Raw genomic sequence first — 14967 nt, 5'->3', positions numbered from 1 at the left:
TGGATGAGGGCTACTTGGAGGCAGTATGTGTGTCAGAATTCATATGTATCCAACAGCTGAAACAACTTACCAGGTGGATGAGCATATGCCAAACTGTGAAACTGAGGAAATAATACCACTGGTTCTTAAGATGCAAAAATAATTTTATGATTTTTGAAATGGAAATTTCATAGCTCAGTGCATTGCTCTGAGAAAAAAAGTAGAGCTGTGAATATTCACGTTTGATATCAGTTAACAGAAAATCTCTGTCAAAATCCTAAAGACTGCACGCTTACCAAAACTCATTTGCAGCGATGTCAGAGAATTCAGAAAGAGTTTGTGTTTGCCTGACTATACATTTCTACAGTGAATAGAGATGGGATTAGAATTGCAGCCCATGTGTTTCTGTGCATTTCTTTAAGGCAGCTATGGAAGTCTTGTTACACCAAGAAATAAGGCAGGTATGGAAGTACAGTTTCATCATTTTGCATGATGAATTAGAGAGGAAAAAGGAACAGCACTGTAGCACAAAATAAGCTAAGCTGTCAAAAGAAATTTATGAAAAAATGTATAGGCTTTATGTAGGATTCTAATGAAATTAGTAATTTCAGTAGTACCGAGTATATTTGTGTGATTCTTGCATTATTCATATAAATACATTTTAGTGGCTTGGATCATTACCTTTTACATATATGTTCAAATTTAAGCACTTTTATTAAAGGTGCAAAATTTTTCTATGTTTTCATGGGCTGCGTTAACACTATATAATTCAAGATATACGTATTTATTTTGTCTCCTCAGTTATGGTGGTAGGTTTTTGGAAGTAGTCCAAAGTTATGATTGATTCTCATCCTTTCTATATGCTGTCTTTAATTTGTCTGGTATGTTCTTTCTGAATTGCTTTGTAAGTATTAGAAAGCTCTTTAGTAGTTTTCAAGTCTTACAATGCATGCTGGGAATGTAGTTTGAACTTTTCTCCCTAATTATGCCCACTTTATGCAGGGATATGTTTAGTCTTTAGAAGTTTAAGTTCCCTGATAAACATGGTAGCCAGGGACCCTTCAAAGAATAAACAGGAGGGATTATACTGCTTTGTGGTGTGGTTTTGTCAAAATGTGGAATTTAGTGGCAGAAGCTGGGGACTGGTTTCTGCAGGCGCACAGCTGGTTCTGCAGCTTGCCCGCTCTGGTATCCTCAGCTTAAGCCTGTGCGTGCCATGTCAGAAGAGTGACAGGTGAGGGAAGGTAGCACAGCCATCTCTCGTAAAACATATGATAACTATTCCTCTTGACATTTGATATGCTGCTTTTAGTTCCTGAGGAAAACGAGCGTCCATCCGTACGTTCCTGTGAACCTATCCCTTTCAGGAGTTATAAAATAGTCATCCAGATGGCACCAAGTGTTTACGCAGAAGCTGAGGCTTAAGCTGGTCACAGACAGAAGTCCCCAAGACTTGCTTACTAAACAGATAGTTGGAATGTTGGCTCCCAGGTCTGGTTAAATTGAGCCGAAGGAAGCCAGTGCACAAGTGCAGCTTGGAAGCGGCTGTGGGAGGAAGGGGCAGATTCACGCTTGGGCAAGCTTCACCGTCACTTTTGGCTCTCCCCTCCCTAAACAAACATCAACAACAGATTACACAGCTTTCCCCTCAGAGCTTCAGCAGTTATTCATGTAAAGCTAAAATTTATTTGATGCAGTACTTTGGTCATAGTGTAATTATTTGGCATTTATACAGAACTCTGAAGTGGAGGCGTTTGGTATCCTGGCATTCTTGCTGTTGTAATGGGCAGAAGTATTTTGGATGATTCTTCCTGAAAGATCATGTGCCAGTTTTTGCTTATCTTGACTTCTGCACACTATTCCTTTCTTGTCCCACAGTGGAAAAATTACGTCATCAGAATAACTTGTATTACTTCAGAAGGTAACACACCCTCTAACATTAGTAAGCATCTCAATTAATATTATCCTCTCTTTCTTTTAATGTAATGACGTAAAGGAGAGCAATTCTAGTTCATTAAAGAAAGTAGAGGTAGATCATTATATTTTCCTTCTAAATTATTCTTTTCTTACACATACCTCTAAGAAAAACTAGAATTTTATCTGCTTGCGTTGCTTTAATGGAGGTGTATTAGTTTCATGAAAATACTGTACTGTTCAGTTATTTTGCATGAGATATAGTGTTCTTTAACTCTCAAAATATAACTTGCAAATTTTCTCTTCTTTAAAAAATGCTTTTTAAGTATCCTTAAGCAGATCCTATTAAGATTGCTCTTTTAGTAAAATAGAAGATATTTTGGCAATTTAGTCTGTTTTTCATCTTCTCGATGCAGTAATACTGATGCAGAAGGCACATATGAAGATTGATGTCTTAGCCTCACAGAAAATTTATTTTTCAAAAATTCAGTCTGCTAAATTGGCATGAATGTGATTTATATGTCTTTCATTGGAAAAAGGATTTAAGAATAGTCCTATATGCAGTAGACATCAATGTAAAGAATCACTTCAAATTACTCCTTAGAATTTTAAATGATGCTTCTTTTGCTTAGAAAAATAATCCCATGTCTATTAAAAGTACTATATTCATGAAGTGTGAACTTCTGTGAAATTACTTTTCCAGTTTCCCTTTGAAATTATTGTCTCTGAAGCAAAATAGAGTTCAAGTTAAGTTTCCAAGAGAGCTACAGAAATGACCCATTCCAAAGCATAATGAGATCAGTGAGGAACATATTTTCTGTTTGCTTCAGTAATAAATTATCATGAAAATGTAGCTGATCATGTTGTCTGGCATGAGATACTTCTGCTAAATGCTGTCTCCTTTACCACTGAAGCAAATGGGTTGGCAGCAGTTTTGAAAGCAAAATTGTGGCCTATTCCACTTTGCACCCCCAAGCAAAACACCATAGTTATTATAATAGCAATAAGAGGCCAAATATGGGGTACAAATATTTCAGCTTGCCATCTCAATTTACTTCAGTAAGGATGTGAATGAGACCAGGTCATGTTAGGAAATGCTAAAAGTACTGGTATTTGACATAAGTAGTAGTCTAATTTACCTCACTAAGTGGTAATACAACAAGAAATCATTCATCCGTGACTTTCCTGTGCCGTTTTTCCCATTCTAGCAAAATTTTGTAACAGTGAGGCATGTCTGCAGGGTCTGTTGGTTTTCGTGTGCCTGGTGATGGGCAGTCAAGAAGAGGAAACCATCATAGTTATATTTTAAGATCTCTTTCTTCCTCACCCTCGTGTTTGAGCTTCAATACAGAGCAGCAGCACAGTCGTAGCAAGTGAACTGGCTTGAAGATATCTGGGAAACCAGCACTGTAGCCATCTTGACTGTGGGAAGGTATTTATATTTTAGCTCCTTTGCTTGCTAAGGAAAATAGCTCATTCTTACACAAGAGGAAGCCACTTATTTCCCCTCAATATGGTTCAAACAGGCCAAAGAGGAAAATATGCTCAAGAAAGGATAGAAGGGTCACAGTGACAATCATGACCTGCACAGTAGAACTTGTCTTCCAGTAACATCTCCAGATAAGTAGATGCATTTAAGACCTAATTGACGCACATCTTGAAGCATTCTGTCTCAGTTGATGGAACATCCTTGCATTAGAGCAGCTACAGCAGTATTTGGGTTGCTGGGGAATGCTCTTCAGGTCAGTCAGGCTGTAGCTGTTTACCGTGATCATACAGTATTATGTGTTATGTCAGGAATTTGGAAATCCATGGTTACTTTTTGCCTGGCTATTGATTTGTGTGATTCTATGCTGCTCTACTTGTGCATTTTACAGAAGGATCATTGTATGTGTAATTCATCAGTTTGACAGCTTTTCTTTATGCTTGTGATAACTGTGCATTGAAGAACTAGTTCAAGCCCCTGCAGTGGGAATTGATCACCAGTTCCCTTGTAAAAAGGTTTAAGTGATGATTTTGTTTCAGTAGAGCTATACCTTTCTGTTTAAACATACTGTTTTCAAATTGCTTAGCCAAATCGTGCCTGTTATAGCTGGGTCTTTTTTTTTTTTGTTTCTGCATACTTAATCTAGTCTTTGTCTCTGCTTGACTCATCTCACTAAACTACGTAAAATTTCTTTCTGTCTAGTAGTATTTATTCCATAAAATCTGAGGTCATGTGTTTGCTTTAATTCAGAATGAGGAAAAAAATGGATGAGGGTACTTTGCGTATACAACACAGAGCCCATTTCATCATCACTACCCATGAGTACATAAGGGAGCTGTCTAGCTTTCTGCTTCAGAAACTAAGATCTATGGTTTTGAAGCAACTTTCAGAATACCAAAAATACACTTATTTGGCATAGTCTATAAACTTCCGATGGAAGTAACGCAAAAACAACTCTTCCACTTCAGCTGGGATTTTGTTTTGTTTAGTTTTAATTCACCAAGAGGTCACAATAAAAGCTTTGCTTTTGTTCAGTTTGTTCCTGGGCAGTTACACTGAGCTGTTAAATTTATGAACTAACGCTCCACCATGTCTCTGTGGATACTTGTCAGGATGTATCAGGAATTTAACACTGGTTTTGTACCTGCAGGTTCACGTGACAGGATTTTAGCCCTTCTGATAGTTTCTGATAGCTACGTGCCAGCTAATATACCTTAAATTGGTAGCTTATGAAACTTAAAACAGCTTCACTGGCTGAACTGTTTGCTGATTTTTCTGTCACTTCCAAACGTATTTTTCCTCTACCATCTCAAGTTTAATAATTCTTAATAGCTTTTGATACTTGGAAAAAATATTAATGGTTAAGTATTAAAATGTTAATTCCTACAGATATTTTCAATAACATGCAAGTTCTTTTAAAAAATCACTTATTTTACTCTAGCATTTTTTAAATCTGTCGTTTTTCCTGTATTCCCTCAACTAAAGCTTAGTATTAGCTTTTTATGATATTTTGTTTAAATATCTGTCAGCATGTGCTTCACAGCAAGCGCATGCTTGCTTTTTCTTTATCTAGCTTCACAACCAGCATCTTACCTCTTATAATGGAATTCACAAATTTTGGCTCTTAGCTTCAAGGTGTTGTACAATCCTCTTGTGCCTGCCTGTGCATAATGTTTTGTCTCTTTTCATAGTCATCCTCACTCATCATAACAGATTTTCCCAAATTCAGATGCACCTAAGCCCATCTCCAGCTTACTGACTTTCTGCTTTTTCCCCAAGCTACATGGTAATGTTTGAGACGTTTCCATTTAATGTTCCTCAGGTTCCTTCAGGCACATAATTCCAAGGGCTTGCCTTGTCCATGATAGGTACAAGACCTAAAGACTGCATATGTTGTTTAAATTCACTTCTTCATGAAGTAGGTAGAAGGGTACCACCTTCCTACCTGAAAGGTGGCTTGGCAGAACCAGGAAAGTCCCATGCATATTAGGCCACATATAAGGATGCGTTATATTTTCCTGCCAATCTGATGCCACAGGAATAGGCTGTTCTTATCTCTTACTTGCTCTGTTCCTACACCTGCTTTTGCTTGTCACCATACTCATTCTCTAAGATTATCAGGGTGCTTTGGATGTTGTTTACTTGCGGAAATGGTACATGTAAAATATATTGCCTTCTGGCATAAATGCTTTCAACACAATCGATGGCATATCCCATGATGCCACATCTATATATTCAGTCTGTATTCCGTCCTTTTCTGTCTGCAATGGTGGGCTTCTTTGGTGGATTTTTCTACCCACTGTGCCATCCAAGGTTTGAGGGAATCAAGAGTCATCTTTTTATCTCCAAACAGAGATGTCGAGAAGTTAGAGGGGTAAGACTTTGCAGATACTTTGTCTACGTTCCTACAATACAAATATGTACTTTTCAGTCCTAAACTGTTACATTCATTGCCAAGTTTTATAGGAATTCAGCAGGGAATGTTTCTTTTGTCCCTTTAGATAGATTTCACTGTAGAGAAGTTTTATTTTTCATTCCTCCTGCAGGTCTTCTTCAGTTGTTTTTTCAGGATCTCATTTAGTGAATGCTGAAGAGGGATAGCATTGCTAAGTCATTACTGCTGCCAAGCTATTGTGGTTTTATAGTCGTGTTAGTTAACGCAGCCATGTTGTCCTATCACTTTTAAACTGAAGATCCCACCGAAGTTAGTGTGAACTTTTACCTCAGTTTCAATGTCAGGATGTGGCTCCTTGTACCGAGTAGTCCTCCCTGCCTAGTTACCAATTGTAAGCTGCTCTCCTCCCTTTCCTCGAAGATAAACCTGCTTATCTGGTTCCTTTTTCTTGACAATAATATTGTAGAGAGAAGAAAAAGAACAAAAAGTAGGTCTTGGACAAAAATGTTGGCTATTAATTATCATTATTGTGCAGTTACATTCTTGTGTAATTCTTGTCCCTTTGGAGCTGTATTGTACAGATATGTGAGGCTAAGTATTTCCTCCTCCATAAAACAGACGTTATAGGTTTTCATCTCATTCCGTTGCATGAAGTTGTCACCGGAAATGAAATATTAACAAAACAAAACTCCACCTCTTCCTGAATTCCCAGAATTTCTCTACTAAGGTGGAATATTGCTAACAGTTGGACAGACAGAATTCTCTGCAAGTTCCAAACAACCTCAAGGAAAATGTAGAGAAGGTTTGCAGAAGTTACATTCACATGCTGCATTATGGGTTTGTGCATGTATAAGCTGCTCAACTGCAATGTAATTAACTTACCATGATTTATTTGTTGGACAAAAGCTTGTCATGCATATTCCAGTTCCATAAACTTTTGGGGAAATATGGAAATGGTGCACATCGGTTTTGTACAAGATCCTAAACCTTATCTTGCTTACGCTGTAAACTTAAGTGAAGGGAGAAATAGCCTATATTCCTATATAGGGGGCCTATAAGACATCTGGAGAGGGGCTTTTTGCAAGGGCGTGTAGTGACAAGACAAGGGGTAATGGCTTTAAACTGAAAGAAGGTAGATTTAGATGGGATTTTAGGAAGAACTGCATTGTGAGGGTGATGAGACACTGACACAGGCTGCCCAGAGAACCTGTGGCTGTCCCATTCCTGGCAGCATTCAGGGCCAGGCTGGACAGGGCTTTGAGCAGCCTGGTCTAGTGAAAAGTGTCCTGGCACATGGCAGGGGTTTTGAAACTAGATGAGCTTTAAGGTCGCTTCCAATCCAAACCATTCTACAATTCTATAATTCCAAATACTGTCTGAGATATTCCTCTATCTTCACTTTCAAAAGTAGAGAAATTATAAGAATAGAAAAACTCTTGACTGACGACTTTTATTTAAGATTTAAGTTGATTAGAATGAAGTCTGACTTCAAACACCACTTCAGATACAGGAGGTAGCAGCTTTGGCATGCCTGCTTACTTAAGAAAGTTTATCTTGGGAATTAGAGATCATAAATAAACTTTTTAGACTGATTTCTGGAAATCTGGACACTTCTTAAAAACAGGATTCTCAAGAGGCCTCAGTTTACCTTTATTGGGTCAATTTAATTGATTCTAAATAAGGAGTTAAGAATTTCACCAAAGACGTAACTCAAGCTAAAACAATACCTGAGTCTGAGTAATTGAAATGGTTAAGTATTTAATATTTTAATATTTCAAGCTCTTAAATAAACTAAATATAAGTTCTTTAACTTTTGATACCCTGTAACAAAATGCTATATTACATTCAAAACTTTTTTTTTAATTGTACAAAGTAGAACTCTGCAGTGCTTTTTCCTGATTACATTGAAACTCATTTCATGTTTCTTGTTGCTATAATGAAATTTGATAGCTTCCTCGAAGTAATTTAAAAAAAAAAAATAAAAAAATGTGTTCCAGGGTGACTCATAAAGTAAAGGGGGGGCACTGTTTTATGTACAGACCTGTGAGTTTATCTGAAGGTTTTATGATTGTATCTGCATTAATCAGATACGAAATTAAAGCCCCAAAGCATCAGAAACTGTCTGTGATTCAGTCACAAAAGGCAGATCCTTGCACTGAGTTCAGAAGGAAGGCTGATAAGTCAAGGTTATATTCAAAACATGCAAAGCTCCTGTGCCTGATCAGGAGAGAGAGTGAGAGAGAAGTGACTCTGAAGGGTTTGGAAAAGCAGACCCAGGCACATACAGGAAGCAGCACAGGGCTGGTTCTTACAAGACAGAGAGCATAAGGCCTTCTGCTATATTTAGTCTCCTTTCCCTCCCTTCCCTTACCTTCCCCTCCCCCTTCAGTGCCTATATTTGATTTTGAATTGTAGAGTAAGATGTCATTAATTTATATAACTTTTTTCTTGTTTTTTCTTATCGCATCCTAACTTAACAAAATAAATCACTTTTCATATAACACTGCAATTAAATATAACTGTGCTTAAGTAGTGCTGACTTAATTCTTCTTTTCCAAATGATTCAACCTTTATATAGAGAAATGTGAGTAATAATTATTGTTTGCACTTTTTCTCGCACCTGAATATAACATTATCCTGAAATAAGTTAGTATGAATAGCCTATTTTTATTATCAGAAATAAATGCTTTGTCTTGATATCTGGCTCTTTCACTTAGTCTTACTTCTATAGTATAATGAAGGATGAAAATAACTCTGAATGTTATATTTATTTAATGTTTGTATTTTCAGGGTTTGCCAGGACTGGAGGGTCCCCAAGGTCCACCTGGCAAAGAAGGCCAAAGGGTGAGTAAACTTGAACAACTGGTGAGTGTGATAACTGACCTCGATGTGTGACTTCTTTCTAAGCAGTAATAAAAAATGGGAAGGTAGCAGCTGAGTATGAAGCATGCTGACAACAAACTGAGCTTTGACATTTGATGTTTCTCTTCAGTTGAAGGAGATTTAACACTTTCAGCCATCTAAAGTGTTTTAATGACTGGCAGCACAGGTGTAGATATTGTCATTTGCACAACATGTTTCTGCTGTATTTTTAAGTGAGAAAGCATTAAAATTGCTCAAAAGCTTTTGTTTCATTGCGGAGGTAGGCCATACCTTACTATAGCTAAAATATATAAAAATATTGATTTCAGGTAGTTTTCTAAAATCCTGACAGTAACCAGTACTAGTGACCCACGTGTTTTTGTACATGCCATTTTGCAAGTGTCAGAACCAAACATATATATACAAAGAAGAGAGGTATTGTGGAGGGAGATTGTGCCCAAGACATGAAATAAACCTTGGTTATTCAGAGTTTTAATATAATTAAGTAACTGACTGACTGGTTTCTCTGTGTTGTGTTTTTGTTTTCCCTGACTTATTGAATTTGATAGTTCAGTAGAACAGATAATGAGATTTGTGGTATCACAAGAAATAGTTCAGTTTTGGGAGCTTATAATCTAGTCTGCTCCTAAAAGATTGGGAAGATTTTCAGACTCAAACATTTCAGTATTATTATGAATTATGTTGTGCCCAGTTTGTGGGTTTGAAGTTGGGTTTCTCAATAATTCTTGGGGGTTTTAGGCATCTTGTTATTTAGTGTCTTGGTTCAATTATCTGAAGTGGAAGGATTTAGTATTGTTGATCTTAGTCAACTACAGTGAATTATTAAAGGCCAGTTAAATAAGCAATGGTGTAGAACCCAAAACTATGTTTTATACTGGCTTTTAAGTTCTAAAAATGGTACTAAATGTCAGTTAAGTTGAACATGAAATTTTGAAAGCTGATGTTATTTAGGTTTCACAGTAAGGATTAAAAACCCATTCAGAAAAATTCAGTGTAGTAACAAAGAATAAAATGTTATGTGGTCAATATTAAAGCATATTTAATAGCATAATGCAAGTCATTAAGGATTTTATACTTACTATGACTCTTACTGTTACACAATAAATGTCCAGGGTACTGAAAAGCTATGAATATCCAGTTTAAGCATATATTAAGAGTGTTTTTCTGTGGAGTAATCTGCAGAAGCACAGAGTTTATTAGTTCTCCTTTAGGAACAGTTATAAATATGACTGTGTTTTAGAGGCATCATTCTTTGAACTTCTAATTTTTTGAGGCAAAGATACAGAGTTAACACACTATTGTAGCTGATAAATATGGAATTTTTTTTCTTCCGTTTTTTAGTGGCAATTAGGGATTGATGCATTCATCATGGACATTTCCTATTCACACATAAAAGTGAACTACTGTCTCACTTCAATATCTATAAAAATGGTAGTGATGATTGTTTTATAATCTTGGCCATGCACACAGTTGCCTTGAGCCAAAAAACAGGAACAACAGACTGTAAAGCTACAGTGTCTGTCTTTATCTTTCTACCAGTGAGATGCTCAAAACAATATTCTTTCTACTGGCCACTCCCACCAAGGCATTAATAACATAGTTTGCAATCTTAATTCAGCTCCCATGTGTATTTCATTTCCAATACATTTAATTACAAAATAGCATACTGTTTGTAACAAGATCTCTGCTCTATTTAATGACAAACAGGATGGTGGACATGTAATGGATATTAAATATTCTTTTTTATTTAATTATAGATGTCATGTTCCTCAGTTCTACTTCCAGCAGATCCTCCAAATCTTTCACAATATTATGAAGTTATTGGTTTTGTCATGGACTGTCCTTTGAAGATTAAAGCGTGATATAGAGTGTGTAACTAAGTGATGATTTTTCTTCAATATATTGTTCAGACCTAAAAATGATCTTGTGCCGATTTTGCAGACCGCAACTATAACATATTAGGAAAAAAACAACCAACCAATCAACCAAACAAACCCAACCAAAACCATTCCAAACCATTTGAAAGTATCTATTCAAGTTGGATGCCACATTTCAAGAACATGAATTGTTTTAAAACTTTCCATTTGCATTGTATTTGCTATATAGAGTTTTAATTCCCACTCACCTCAGGAACATTTTCAGGTGTTCAATTGCTTTGAAAACTAGGCTTAGGTTAATAAGGAGTTGAGAGGAGAATCAGGAAGTGTGTGAATTAGAGACCTCTCAGCACACATTAAAGCAAGATATAAGGAACTGAGGAAAATTAACAGTGTTAATGTTGATATTGTCAAAAACTCAAAAAAGGCTAATGTTAGAGTTCACCCGAATAATCTGATTCAGAAATTACATAGCAAAAATACATATGATGTTATGGAAACAGGGCAAGTAGAATTATATATCATTACATAATTACAATAAATGTAAAGTTAAATGGGACTGTAGATTTTTAGTTCAAAGTTATGCTAACCTTAAAGTACTTACTGGCATGTATGTGAATTTGTCTTGCAAGCACAAATTTACAGTATCATGGAATTAGATGATGACTCTGGGTTATTTATTTCAAGAGTAAAGGGGGGATAATTTTTTGTTGTCTGATAAATGCACTGTGGACAGTTACATGGCAAAAGAAATGGTAGCTACATGATAATCTGGCCATATCCAGAGATCACACAGCAAACTGATTCTTCAACCAACCTGAAGACATATACAGCACTCACTTAAAGGTTGTCTGTGTTATGACAATATCTTGCGTGAAATTAGTTTGAGCGGGTACTGCCCTTATAGTTCTCCTTTTGACATGGTAACCACTTCCACTCGTGTTAGCCAACGTTGTGTTTTCCTGTGGGTGCAAGGAGTCCTCAAATCTTTGCTGCTCTTATAAAAGGACAGTGTTTCTCCTTGGTCTACTGCTAGTGATTTTGTATAATTTTTTTGGTTTAGTTAAATGGTACGTAAGAGCCTTTGGTTTTAGTTCTGATCACTGGGAGAAGTAAGGCCAGTAGGAACAGCTACTCATTCTGTTTTCTGCATTCCTGAATGAGAAATATTAGCCCATTCTGTGGGCACTATGTTCATATGGAATTTTTCAATGTCCCTCTTTCTGGCTTCAGGCATTCAAAAGAGCATGTTACTGCTGCAGCAACTTGATACCATTACACCAGTGCTCAGAATGACATCAGGAGCTTCAGAACATAATTAGTCAGAAAAGTCCCTGGCCAAATATTACAGACCAACAGAAAATAGGAAGATTGGGTGCTCACCTAGCATTGCATGGGATTTAAACCACAGTGGACAGTTATACCATTTTCCTGGCTTCCTGCATTATGTAGGACTTCATTATTTTTCTCAGTATTCCTGCACTTAAATATATCTTTCACGGAAATGGTTTCCACCTGAAAGACATCAACAACTGAGATTTCACAAGTCTTTTTGATTTCTTCCTTCCAGTGCTGCCAATCCCACATTTCAGAATGTGCTTTTTATTTTACACTTGGACATGTATCTTAAGCCTCCAACAACTGTTTGTTGGAATATTTTTTTTAAATGTCTGTGCTACATTAAAGGGATATTTAAAGTTTTTTCTCTCTAATCAAATCACAATTCTATCTGTTTTTGAGATGATTCAATTGAGTTTCTTCAGCTCCCCATGTCAAGAATTTTCTGAAGTCTTCAAATAATTTTGCCATGTTGCTATACCATCTTAAAAAAATTCCTACTGCTTAGAATTGTAGACTGGGCGGATTTTTCCAGACTCTGCCTTTACTGTGAAGTGAAGTGAAATTTATATTTCCAAAATATAATTTCAAAGATTTTAAAAATCTTAATTTCACTTAGATATTTTTGTAGCAGGGATTTTCCCTGAACTTGATGCATTTTTTTTATTAATACTATTTTTTCTGAAAATTATTTTTAATATAATATTTTAGTGAATTCAAAGAATTCTCTTCATGTGAAGCATCAAAGCGACTTTGTTGGACAGCAATACTGTGAAATCTAGAAACAGACATTTTTCATTCTCAGTTGGCCTATGGAAGAGCCAGGCCCAGCATGCAGCTAGCATACAGAGTAGTTGGTGTAGCAGTTTCTGCTTCTCTGAGGTTATCTTGATACCTTCTTGAGCTTCTGGGAACTTTTTTCTGGGATTTGGGCACTTCTGGGAAACCTGAGGAAACTGAGAATGCCTGCTGCTTCCAGGTAAGGCTAAAGTAAAGGTAGCTGTAGCAACTTCTGATCAAATCCATCAGCTGTCCTTGATCAACAGATATCTGCAGCCTTTGTTCTAGCTGACCCCTGTTTAGGGAGGGTTGAGCACCCTTTTAGCCCATGCCAGGAACAGGACTATATAACAGCCAGATGATGTAGTAGTTTGTACAGTGATAACAGAAGCAGCCAGTACATGTGCAGGAGGTTGTTCAGGAGTTTATGCAGAAGGGCACAAAGAAGAAGCCAGTAAATGTTTTCTGTCCAGCATATGTGTCCTTAAAGTTCATGGTCACAAAGTAGAGGACCAGGCACTACTGAAGTAGCTGTTTGCTGTTGGACTCTTGCACCCAGGCATCTTCAGATGGAGGACACAGCTCTGTAAGTCTATGGGGCCTGATGGGTTGTATCCAGAAGTGCAGAGGGAGGTGGCTGTTGTCACTGCAAGGCCACTCTTGATTATCTTTGAATGGTTCATGGTGACAGGGGGAAGTTCCTGAAGACTGGAAGAGAGCAAAGATCATTTGTCTTTTCAAGAGGAAGATCTAGGGAACCACAGGCCAATCAGCCTCACCTCAATCCCTGGGAATGTGATAGACGAAATCCTCCTGGAAACCGTTTCCAAACGCATGAATGACAAGGTGATTGCAATAGTCTGCATGGATTTATGAAGGGCAAATTGCGCTTGACCAATTAAAGTGCCTTCTATAATGAGGTCACTAGCTTAGTGGATGAGAGGTGAGGAGTGAATGTTGTTGACCTCAACTTCAGCAAAGCCTTTGACATTCTCCCATAACTTCATCTTGTCAACTTCATAGATAAGCTGACAAAGTACAATTTAGGTAAGTGGACAGTAAGGTGGATTGAAAGCCAGGTGAACAACTGGACCCAGAGGGTTGTGATTAGTGACACAAATTCCAGCTGGAGACAAATCACCAGTGGTGTACCCCAGGGCTCAATACTGAAGCCAGTACTGTCCAACACCTTTATTAATTATGTAACAAATGGGACAGAAAGTAGCAGAGAAATGGGGCAAGAGGAATCACATCAAGTTCAACAAGGAAAAATGCAAAATTCTGCATCTAGGGAGGAATAACCCCAGGTATCAGTATACGCTGGAAGCAAGCTGTCTGGGAAGAAGCTTTGTGGACAAGAACCTCCTGTACAGCAAGCAGACCATGAGCCAACAATGCACCCTCATGGCGAAATAAGGCCAACAGTATCCCGGGATGAATTTGGAAGAGCATTGCTAGCAGATCAGGGGACATATCATTCCCCTTTGAGCAGGACTGGTAAGACCGTGTCAAGAAAGACATGGACTTACTGACGTGGGTCTAGCACAGGATCACAAAGTGGATTAAAAGGACTAAAGCATCTTTCAGAAAAGAAGAGGCTGAGAGAGCTGGGACACTTCAGTCTGAAGAAGAGAAGACTCAGGGCAGATCTTAATGTGTATAAATACCTGATGTGAGGAAGTGAAGAGGGAGCCAAATTCTCCTCACTGGTAGCCAGTGACAGGACAGGAGGCAATGGGAACAAGTGGAAAACCAGGAAATTCTATCTGAACAGAAGAAAACATGTCTCTATTGTGGAAGTGGTCAAATACTGATGCAGGTTGCCCAGAGAGGTTGTAGAATCACAATCTGTGGAGATATTCAGAAGTCAAGTTGACACAATCCTGGACAATTGATCCTGCTTGAGGAGGGTGATTGTGCTAGATGATCTCAAGTGGTCACTTCCAACCAAGATGATTTTGTGATTTTTATTTAACTAGCTCTAGCTTATTCTCAGCATAGCTGCCAACAACTTCATTTTATGGATTAGTAGGATGGGGTTTTTTTATGTTTCATATATATTTAAACAGACTGATTCTCCACTGTGGTGATTTCCCTGGTTCCAGTGATGAATTCAGTTCAAACATTTACAAATCTTTCTATGATACCACAGACATATTCTTAGCTCTGTATTCCTTGGGAGATTGCAGGTGTCTTGAAGTAAATATTTTTGAAATAACTTCCTTATTTCCAATTGTTGTGTTTATAATACCAAATCCTTCATTTAAGAGGAAGTTATTTTAGCATTATCTTAGCAATACATTAAACACCTCATA

General features: G+C 37.4%; 1 protein-coding gene across 1 annotated transcript in view; it reads left to right on the top strand.

Annotated features, from left to right (window-relative positions):
• COL19A1 (collagen type XIX alpha 1 chain) overlaps positions 1-14967 on the top strand; it is a gene marked incomplete at its 5' end in the record, with an annotated part of 182861 nt that overhangs the window by 96176 nt on the left and 71718 nt on the right. Inside the window, one exon of the mRNA XM_080617064.1 lies at positions 8565-8618. Within this exon, the coding sequence (XP_080473190.1) occupies positions 8565-8618 (54 nt within the window). The remainder of the gene's footprint in view (positions 1-8564; positions 8619-14967) is intronic.

Source organism: Psittacula echo (assembly GCF_963264785.1).
Source record: "Psittacula echo genome assembly, chromosome: 4".
NCBI lineage: Eukaryota > Metazoa > Chordata > Aves > Psittaciformes > Psittacidae > Psittacula > Psittacula echo.
This window is presented reverse-complemented; position numbering and strand designations above follow the sequence as displayed.